Raw genomic sequence first — 11,627 nt, 5'->3', positions numbered from 1 at the left:
TTACACCCAACAAGAATCCCCTTTTTCTTCTGTCCACAAAATGACACTAATGGAATTGGTGTAAGAGCCATGCAAGCAGATGACACAGACCTCACAATGGAAGAGACTGGAGGGGTGACCGGCAGTAAGGGAGAAATTATTCCTTTCCTCCCTCGCTGAAACATTTAAGTGGCAAGCTGATGCCATACCTGACGTGTGTCCTGTCCTGGACTCTTCAATCTGTGATGTACAAACTGGAAAATACCTTGGACGTGTTTTCCCTGCACAACACCTGCTGTGCTACCCAATCACTAGGGCTCAGCCCCAAATGCTAATCTCAGCTATTTCGCGTAGTTAATGGCAATCTGAGTCTTCTCTCTTCCATTCTCATTGTGCAAATAATGACCTCAGCTCTCAGCTGTGTATCTTTGGCTTCCCAGTCACCAATCTCCACACCTCCAGTCTAACCAGCTTGCTCCCACTACCAGTGTCCCTCCTAAAACCAAGGTCTGGTCACATTACTCTTTCTCACAAACTGTAACTTCCTACTGCCTTTAAAATGAAGACAATTCCTCCAAATGTTTCAATTCTGATCCCCAGCTTTTCAGACTTCTCTCATTATATTCTCTCCACACCCACTCTCATGTCAGGCCATTCCACATTCCTTGCCCATGCACACACTTTTAAGCCTCCCTGCTTTTCCCTTACCCGGGAATACCATTCCTTATACCAAGGCTCAAAAAATGCCTCTTCTGCAAAACCCTCACTTCCTGACCAATCCCTCCATGTCCCTTCAGCATGGTTCTTGCCCCTCTACACAACAGTATTTCAATCAGGTTGACCAGACCGTCGTCCCATTTGTTATCTTTCCTTACCCCCAGCTTCAACATAGGATCGTAGACATATATGCATTCACGAACTGATTATATGTTAGAAGTCTAAAATTAGAAAAGCATATTTGACGTGTTTCAGTTAAAATGAAGTCCAAAGACATATCAGTGTGTAAGCTGTAAAAGCTAAAAAAATTTTAAAGCACAAAACTAGTACAAATCAATGTTCATTTACATGAAGTCAATCGACCTTCTAAGGTACAATACTAAAATAGACATAGTATCTAGACTAATAAGGGCGAACTACCCCCTTTCATTTGGTGTCACCAGGGTATTACAACTGGGCGGAAATTATATGGACTCAAAACTTTGATGTCTGCTTTTGCCACCCAGTCTCTCACTGGAGACCTAACGACCATGACAAAGCAGAGCGCATGCACCAGGCCAGCAACCCCGTAGGCCGATGGAGCTGCAGTGATCAGGTAAAGACCGACCCCGTCTTGTCCTTTCCTCAGAGCAGGGAAGTCTGAGTGCAGGTGAATGGGGAAAGCATGGAGAAGATGGTTTTCTGGAGTAAGAGTTGAGCAAAAGAGGGAGTGACCTCATACAGAGGCTGGACGTATACAGTGGGCGACCCTGATACCCACGTAGCAGCCTGCCCAGTTCGGCAAAGAGAAGAGAAGCATGGCAAAGTTGAAAACACACTCAAAACCGAAATCCCCAGTTTGTTTTGAAATAGATCCTTTTAAAATTAAACTTGTTTTTGCCAAGTGGCCGCGATGGCTGCTCTCTTACATGGCTACTGAGAACTAGGTTAAGGGCACTGAAGAAAATTCCTTTTAGATACAGTTCTCCAGAGATTTCAAATACAAGAAAAGCAAGACTAGATAAACCAGAAAAGCAGAGTGGTACTTTAGGCTCTTCACAATCTGTATAAATCCAAATCTAAGAAAGCTGCCCTAGTCCTACTACCCCTTTAATACCAATCCACAGGAAATCTTAAAATTGCCCATAAAAACTTTTTTAGCACAAATTTATATTTCATTTTCAATGAAAAAACTCTTAATTTCATATTTTTCATACCACTTTTTTCTTTTTTATTTAAAATATTATAACCAATTAACATACTAGGTAACAATGTTTACATTCCAGTGGTGCATGTTTAATGACTAGGGCATGAATGATTAAAAACCACAATAATTATCTCAGCATTCCCTACAAAGTGCCCCATTTTGTTTTGTCTAGAGGAGAGGAGAGGGAATGGAACACAGGGAAGGAACAGGTATGAAGAAGGAATGGCATCATATAGGGAGAAAAGCAAATGTCAATTATCATATGTAGGTTTTCAGGTTTTAAACCTGTTGAACAGGATAGACTGTAATGAGAAAATAGATGTCACAGTCCAAGTAGACAGCTAGTTCAGTTTAACTTCATCATTCAGCTAAAAGATTAAGAGCTTCTCAAAAATATACCAAATATCGGGCCTACAAAAGTAATTTATTTCTTCGTAAAATTTACTAAGATTTATTCCTTTTGTAAAATGTAAAGAATGGACTGATATCACGAGCAGGTTTCTACTTATAAAAACAGACAGTAATAATGTCCAACAAACACATCTAACACAATTTTCCAAGATACACAGTGAAAGATTTTACGCATGAGTCTCTCTTACTGATGCAAGGTATATATTTTACATACTTACTGGTATTGTGTCAACATTGGCTATAAAGTATTTAACACACATTTATAATTCACACTCAGTAAAGAGCTTACAGTAAGGGCAATAGCTTACTTGGGAAAGCATAGAAAATTAGTGTGAGGTAGTTCAATAAAAACCTAGTTTAATTTGTAAATTATTGTGAGAATAGAACATTGTGCAAAACTAATCCACAGATAAGATTTCTCAAAAGTCTCAGTAACGAAGAGAATCTAAACTAGAAATGGCCAGAAATTGTTACTCTTACTAGACTCTCCTTAAGAGCACTTAACTAAGAGCAGTTAGTTTGAAATTAATTCGGATTTTTGTTTTCCTTGCGAGTTTTCTAATCGTACCCCAAACTATACATTTCTGCTTCAATGCCCTTTACCTCTTCATCTTTCTTGCTATTAAGGAAAAAGTAGTTTCCTCTGATTCAGGAAAAACCTAAGAGAGATCATAGAAACACAATGTACGCTAACACGTAAAGGATATGGAGGCAACATTTAAGAGGGCTGCTAATGACAGAACAGTGGTGTTTGGTTTTTCTACTGGTAAGAGAAGTTTCCTGGGGTCATGGGGCTTCATGCATTCACTCTACAGCTAATGTGTGACTAATGAACAACACTCACAAACAAACTACAACAGTATTTTTGAAAATAGACTATGTCTTTACCTCAAAGTGTGGTGCAGGCTTGTGCCTAGGCAACACTGAGTAGTTAAGTCTTCATATGTGTAGCACATACTGGCCGACAGTGTAAACCAAGTCTTATCTGTAACCCTGAAACAGCTTCACGTGCCCTCTTCTGATTTCACTATCAGACACTTACGTCCTCTTCACCTTCATCTTTTTAGACAAAACAGCAGGGTTAACAAGGAACAGAATAGTGAAAAGTACAGGCAAGTCTGCTGCTTTGCATACCACCAAGCTTCTCTGTACCGTGAAGGGGGTTGTGTGGTGGCCTCCTCATTTAAAGGCTGGCATTTCTCTTAGTACGTGTGGGGTGAAGCACTGTGCCTTTACCGACCTGGAAGGGTGCATACCAGGAACACCAGCAGCTGGAGGGTGTGTGACAAAATGAGAACTGTTCGGCAAGCAGCGTCAAAGAGTTGAGATGCTCTATTCACGTCTATTGTAACGAAGCAATCCCAACAACACAATCATTTTACAAATGGTCAGTATACATAGGAGAGTAACAGAGTAGTAAATCAGGAAGAACTATGAGAAAAGAATTAGTGTCTCTTTCCTGTAAAGGTGAATAATAAAATAATATAAATGTGAACAATAAATCTTAGTCAAAATAATTTTTTGACGGTAAGATGATGGATATATTAAATATATATGAAGTCAAAAAACCAAAGCCCTAAGAGAAGCAAGGTGGCTTTATGGAAGTACTGCTGGACAGAAATCTTACTTGTAATTTCTCTTAAAACACACACAAATGTTTAAGATGTCTTAAATGTTCAAAAAAGCTGTAAAACAAAAACAATCAGTACTTGTTTAACTTCACAGATTTAAGGGATGAGGGAAAGTTGTATTTAGATATTGCATTTTAAAAACATAGGGCACACAACATTTAACAAGCAAACTTTGTTTTCAGGATATAGTTTGCCAAGTATTTTAGTCTACATTAATGAATAAGAATTCCTTTTCTCTGAATCAACTGAAACATGCTGGCTGGCAAGGGGGAGCTGGCATTTACAACAGATGATACAGGAAGAACACCTGGTTTTCCTTGCTTAATCAAAATCTGTATCAACAGAGATGGCTTATTAGCAATCAAACATAAAATATGGGGAACTTCTGAAAGCATGTCAGTTGTTAAAGTGCAATAGTGAAATAAGCTATCCTAGGGAAAATAAAGCTAATTAACTGCCAAACTAATATAAACTAAGAACACACTCATGCTCAAATTTCTGCTAACATCGTAAATCCAATCCTGTTTCTGCCATTCTAGAGGTGTTACAGTCTCAAAACTCTAATTTGCTTAACAAAATTAATGCACCATGTTGTAGGAGTAGAAAAGGGACTGATAAAAAGGCTGACAACCTCCAGAGGCTAGATATCATGACATAAAACCATCAAAAACAAACTTGCTATTTCAAAGCATATTAAAAAGGCTAACGTATTTTAATCCTGAATATTGCACATTAACAATAACCTAAAATAAGTAACTCAAAAGGAATCTGGCACTAAATACACAAATCACAGGCCAAGCGAACTTTCAGACACGGCATGTTGAGATGCACCAGTTCTTGCTCTTACTGGTCAGTAATTCCCATGGGCTTCCTGCCTAGAACCTTGTCACTGATTTACGTATGCATTTCCCAGTTCATGATATAAAATCCGTCTTGTTCCAAAAATAACAAAAGGTGCCTGGGGCCGTACAGACGATGTATTTCAGAGAAAATGAGATTTCAATGACATTTACTTACGAAAAATTCAGTTGTGGAGAAATAATTCCGCAGATAGAAAATGTAAACAGTTAACATACACTTGTCAGGAGCAGCACCATTCTTACCCTACTCAACATCCACATTGCATGTTTTATTGAAAATCAGGTATAAAAAAAACAAAGACTCAGACTGAATAACCACCACTTATGCCTGCTCTGCTCAATGTGAAGAAACAGTCCTTAGAAAATGATATCCTATATATGGCTGTGTGCTACTATTTTCAGATGAACGGTATATTGCTCATTTGATACATCACCTACAGAAATTGAAGTAGGCTTCGGAACCTCCTGACAGCTAGTATAAATAGGATTATGCTACAGGTAGAATCAAATGGCCAGAAACGCCTTGAGAACTGGTGCTCAACTGACTGATATCATGCTAGGAAACCAGAAAGGTCCCAGGTCCAAGGGCCTGAGGCTGCAGGAAAGGGAAAGACCAGACTCTAGACCACAGCTGGGACCTACAGCCTGAGTAGATTAACTCAGTGTATACAAAAACAGGCTCATAGCTAGTAGAAGTGAACCATCTGTTTATTTGCATTGAAATGTATTATTCATGAAGTATCCTCTTGACTTTATGTGATCATAATCTTTGAGCATGCCACAAATTTGCAGAAAATACCATATTCTTTTTACTTGGCTTCTGTTGTGTGGGGTGGGGGGGGGGGCGGGGAATAGGAGGGTGGTGGTAGACGCCCAGCATCTTCAAAGACATGCTCTGAGTTATTCTGTCATTTAGATGATGGGGCTTTTGCCAAAAAACAATGTAGGATGTAGGATTACCTACCAATTGTTGAAATTAAATTAAGATTGGCAAGTAGCAAATATTGGAGGTTTTTTAACACGTTCATCATTTACAGTAGTTATTCCTGAATACAACTGGCTACAGGTTATTTTCCCTCACTCCTCTGGGGTTATTTCATTGATAAGCACATAACCCTGAAGGATAGCATCATGAACAAAACATTTGAAATAAAATTCTAATAAAAAAAACCTATAAAAATCTTAAATAATTCATGATATAGGCAAGTCACCACATAATAGTTGCTTTGATAAACAAAATCTTACAAATTCAGTAAAAAAAAAATCAGCAGCATAAGATAAAGCAAATATGCAAAAATTTTAAACCATGATAAAATAATTAGGTTTACATTATACAGTTAATTACAGCAAAAATACAATAGTTTTGTTGCTGTTTTAAAACACAACTTAAGTTTTAAATTACATCACTTGAAATTAAAAAAAATAAACTACTTTACTACAAAATGAATTCTACATTTTTGAAAAATCACTCAAAAATAAGACCACTGAATTGTTTTCAAAGTAGTTCTATCAATGACTAAACGACTCCCCATCCCCCCACCCCCCTGCCAAGGCCCAAGTAGTCATCTACAACAGCCCAGAGGTCCAGCTGATGCTTCCAGACTGCTATCTGTATCTGAGGCCAAAGTCGGATCTGTTGACATTGAAGACACATCATTGACAGACGATGATGACGATGGATGCTGAGAGCCATTGATCACTGCTGCACCTGTGCTATGAGAAACAAAACAGCAAATCAGTTGCAGACAGAGTTGCACACTGAGCTACCTGTACTGTACTGGCTTCCTCTAGTAATCAATCATTTTTTTTCTCTTGGCTTTAAAAGGTTTAAAAGTTGTGTGTGTGATAATACATGCAATACTGTCGGTACTGCATTTTTTTGGACAGAGGATCCAAAGGGATATGTAACTCAAAAAGTTAAAAACCACTGCCCTAATAAAAATGGCTTATGTTATCTTCTCACTGTAAACTCCAAGCAGTATTCTGGCACATCTTGTTTTAAAGAAAAAGCCAAGACAAAGACTAAAATCATTCTAAATGGAAGGGTCCTTAGTTCAACTGTCCCAGTTTAGGTTTTAGGACTTGCCAGGGTCACTCAAGAACCCTATTTGGGTAAACTCAAGTTCTTGTTATTTTTACTCTAATAAATACTTCATAAATGCTAGCATGGATTTATTAAACAGATAAAGTAGGGGAAGACTGTTTCCTTTACTGAAAGTATACGTAACAAGCATTTCTTAGATTTTAAAAAGGAACAGGAGGAATACATAACCAATAGTGAAATCCTTTCAAGGGGGCTGGGTTAGGAAAGGGGAAGGAATGTCACTTGCGGGGTGGGAAATATGTTAACGGTGATTCACATTCTTAGGTAAGTACTTCTGAACTATGGGATTACTAAATAAGGGCCATTCCAAACTTGAGCCTATTAAATAATGCAAGTTATACAAAAGTTCTTAAGAACTCATTTATGGAATAAAAGCAGTGGTTTCCAAATTGAGCGGTAAGAATATCTAAGGGCTGAGTTTTCAGGCACTCAAAGGATGATAAAACAAAGCAGGCTGAAAACCACTACTCCAGAACCCAGCATCTCAGTGCTTGAAATCATCCTACCATTCTAATGATGAACCATAAAACACTTTAGAATACAAAAGGTCCTCTGAGAGCTTGTCTTCAAATCTAACAAGGAAATAGCCAGGGGAGTGGGGATAGGCAAATCTTTAGGGTGTTGGGCTGGACTGGTCCATTAGGTTTCTAGCCAGAGTGAACCGAAGACATTATATTTTAAATTCAATCCATAGGACACTACAGAATGCACCTGTTCTGACTGAAGAGTACACAATACCACAGCTAGCTTCAAAGACTTGTACCAAAATATTCAAATCATAAAAGGGTTCCACCAAATATACATTTTATGCCTCTATTTTGTAACCCAAACTTCATTTTATCCAAACTGCTTAATTTGATAAAAATTAACTTTTATTTTCTAATTAAAAAAAATTTTAAGTAATCTCTACACCCAATGTGGAGCTTAAATTTACAACCCTGAGATCAAGAATTGTTATGTTCTACCAACTGAGCCAGCCAGGTGCCCCCAAAATTAACTTTTAAATGCATTAAATAGTTAACTTTCTTTTAAGTGGTTTTTTTTTTTAAATTTTTTAATGTTTGTTTTATTTTTGAGAGACAGAGAGCACAAGCAGGGGAGGGGCAGAGAGACAGGGAGACACAGAATCTGAAGCAGACTCCAGGTTCTGAGCTGTTAGCACAGAGCCCGATGCAGGGCTCGAACTCACAAACCGTGAGATCATGACCTGAGCCAAAGTCCGGCACCTACAACTGAGCCACACCCAGGCAACCCTAAATAGTTAACTTCTAAATCTGAAAATCAAATACCTAAGAAAAGTACTTGTTTTTTTCCCTGAACTTTAAAGCAATCTAGTAAATTCTCAAATATCTGAATTGGCAATAATAGGGAAAATCCTTCATTTTAGGTAGCTGAGTCATTTCCCCCTAAGGTGAGTCTCTACACCCTCAAAGGCATGCAAACTTAGCCAAACCAAAATAAAGATAGGAAAAGTGGGAAAAATAATATATTTAATTTCCAAAATTCAAGGTGAAATGATATTGTGATTATCTGATAGTTTAATCTGTCAAAGACTTTCTTCTCTTTTTCCATATAATCAAGAACTGAATATTTTTATAATGGGTTGAGTTATTAACACTCTTCTCCCTAAGCTATACCTGAGAATCCAGAAAATGTCTAGAAACCTGCAGTCCTGTCCTTACCACTGACTTATTTTATAACCATAGTCAAGTGCTGTTTAAGATCCAGTTTCTTTAAATAAGTTAAAAACAGATAAAACTGCTCTATCTCATGAAATTAAGTTTACTCAAGTATCTGACACTTCCGATGTGCCACTCACTAGGAGAGCATTCTGAAATATAAGTCTCCCACATAATGGATTTTTCAAATCCCACTCAAAGCTCCAACATGAACTAAATTTAGTTATAACTACTACTGTACATCAATACAAAGCTAATTAACTCAGCTATTAAAGCATTTATAATATAGCTTTTGTTACAACTAAATTGTAGGTAAAAGCTGTCAAAATCATTTTATGTATTTAAAAAAATTTTTTTTTTTACATTTATTTATTTTTGAGAGACAGAGAGAGACAGCGTGAGCAGGGGAGGGGCAGAGAGGGAGAGACACAGAATCAGAAGCAGGCTCCAGGCTCCGAGCTGTCAGCACAGAGCCCGATGTGGGGCTTGAATCCACGAACCGTGAGATCAGGACCTGAGCTGAAGTCAGAAGCTCAACCGACTGAGCCACCCAGGTGCCCCCATTTTCTATTTTCAACAGGATCTATATTATAATTTGTAAGACTGTATTCCTGATCAAGGATTTAAAAAATAAAAAATTTCAAAAACTCACAAATATAACCAAAAGTGCCTCAGAAAGCCACAGAAACTAAACAAATATGTTTATAGTATAACAAAATGGGCATTTGAAACTATAGTTAAAAATCTTACTCATATAATATTTTTATTTTTATTTTTTTTAGAACGTAGAAGAGTTTTAAAGGGATGGTTAAAATGGCATAGTCTTACTCAAATTCAAGACCTAGCTCTTAAAACACTACTCAGCCTTCAAGGTTCAGTTCAAATTTCATCTCTTTCATAAAGCTGTTCTAACTTCTGTAGCCAAAAGTCTCTGCTGCCAGCTAAAGGCCACATGGGATGCTAGAAAAACCATGCCATTTGAAGTTACTGATGAACATGGCTGTAAGTATTAGCTTTTCTACATAATACATTTGTGATTTTATGTTCATTTAATTCTTCCGAACTTTAGTTTCCTCATCTGTAAAATATGCATAATATTCCCTTTAGTGAGGTCTCAGGGGCTGAATGAAATAAAGTACATAAACCACCAGTGCCTGTCATGTAGTTTGTACTGAATATATACATGTTACCTGTCATTTAACTTTTTCTCTCAATGCTTTATGCTTTTATAAGTGCTAACATTAAATATAGCTTGTGATAGAAGAAAATGTTTAACTCCTGCGAACCAGTTTTCTTTTTAGATGGAACACTTCCTAATGGCAGTTTTAATGTTACTGCCTTGGTTCAACAAATCAATACCAAAATGAGAAAGATGGTAACTTAATGAGAAAGACGTACTAAATCTTTCAATGAAGGCTTAGTTTATTTATCCAAAGTAAAGACTATTAAAATCCTGGTAAGTATATTGAATTATGAAAAATTTCTTCTTTAAAGAGAACAATGCCAATACAAAATGGTTTTAAATTTCCGTTTTTCAACAGAATGTCAGTATTATAGAAAAAGATGTGTATTTTATGGAGTCAGTTACCGATATATTAGCATGATATATTGGGACAACAGTGTACCTACCAGTGGTTTCAAATTAAAGCACCCAAACTACACTCCCTATACTTAAACTTTGAATAGTAACAGTGATAAATACAGGAAACAATACGTGATCCATGCAACTGAAGATTACAACACAAGAAGTAACCCTAACCTTAAAACCTTATAACCTTAACCAAGCTTATATAGTAACCAACCTAAAGGAGAGGGCTGCCCCCGTATAACTCCATTCTTGGTTCTCTCCTCCAAGTCCATAACTTCTTTGTATATCAACTCTGAAAAAGAGGTGAACAAAAACAAACTTTTCAAAGTCTGAGAGCCAACCTCACAGATATCTGTTTTAAGTTGAACATTTTTACACACATTAAAGACTTCTAATAGTGTCCTTTCAATGGTAAAGTGTCCCTAAGTGTCAGTCTAAGATTCAAAGGTGTTTGTAACAATACCCTGATCCTGAACAATGAACTATACTGAAAGAACAAAATCTCTGGTATAACTAATGTTCCTAAAGTTGGATTAAGGATAGAGCTGGGGTTAGAAGCCTTATCTTTTTTACTCCACCAGAACTCTGTACTATACCATATCATTCTACACATGCTCAGTTCTGTCTCAGTGAGAGCTTAAATCACATTTGTTTCATTCATGTCTTATTTCCTGGTTGTGACATAGTAACCTAGTACATTGTAGGTGCTTATCCAGATATCTGTTAAAAGACTTAAGTACAGAAGTGTATGGAAGCCTCTTTAATTGGGATGGAATATACATTTTTTTAATATGAAATTGTCAAATTGATTTCCATACAACACCCAGTACTCATCCCAACAGGTGCCCTCCTCAATACTCATCACCCACCCTCCCCTCCCTCCCACCCCCCATCTACCCTCAGTTTGTTCTCAGTTTTTAAGAGTCTCTTATGCTTTGGCTCTCTCCCTCTCTAACCTCTTTTTTTTTTTTTTTCTTCCCCTCCCCCATGGACTTCTGTTAAAAAAAAAAAAGCAGGTAGCTACACTTCAACTCCTTATGATTTGAAGCATAACATGCTATCACAGTCAAGATTTTTCCATGGGAACCTCATTTTTTAACTGGACTTCTGGACAGTGGATGGACTGTGTGAGCACTGTTCCAACTGAAGAGAGATGCCAAATGCTGCCTTGAGGTCCTATGTGCCTTGCCCTGCGTTCTTCTAAGTGATCTTGAGGTCAAGTGTGATGCACCATAAGGGTAAGAATATCTACTTCAGAAGAGCCTTCTAGTCAATGCTACAATCACCATTATGCATCACCATATTTGAGTCAGGAATCCTTTGAGAACTGCATAAGCACAACAAACCCTCTTCTGAGGAAAATGTACAAGTAGAGAATGTTGCCCAGAATTTCAAGGAGTCTGAATTCCTTAAACTGATAAGGAATCTCTGATTATAAGGTAAATTGAGTGGATATGTTGAAATGAACAAAA

General features: G+C 37.3%; 1 protein-coding gene across 6 annotated transcripts in view; it reads right to left on the bottom strand.

Annotated features, from left to right (window-relative positions):
* Window positions 1-4,916: 4,916 nt before the first annotated feature.
* MAPK8 (mitogen-activated protein kinase 8) overlaps window positions 4,917-11,627 on the bottom strand; it is a 97,211-nt gene continuing 90,500 nt past the window's right edge. For 5 of the 6 annotated variants that reach the window (XM_027062515.2, XM_027062513.2, XM_027062512.2 and 2 more), the window contains 2 exons: window positions 10,370-10,447; window positions 4,917-6,492 (listed from right to left, as the gene is read on the bottom strand). In XM_027062515.2, the coding sequence (XP_026918316.1) occupies window positions 6,347-6,492; window positions 10,370-10,447 (224 nt within the window). In that variant the 3' untranslated portion in view covers window positions 4,917-6,346. Of the gene's footprint in view, window positions 6,498-10,369; window positions 10,448-11,627 lie in introns of all 6 variants that reach the window. The other variant, XM_027062516.2, reaches the window with a different exon arrangement.

This window comes from Acinonyx jubatus, chromosome D2 (genome assembly GCF_027475565.1).
Source record: "Acinonyx jubatus isolate Ajub_Pintada_27869175 chromosome D2, VMU_Ajub_asm_v1.0, whole genome shotgun sequence".
In the NCBI taxonomy this organism is placed as follows: Eukaryota; Metazoa; Chordata; class Mammalia; order Carnivora; family Felidae; genus Acinonyx; species Acinonyx jubatus.
This window is presented reverse-complemented; position numbering and strand designations above follow the sequence as displayed.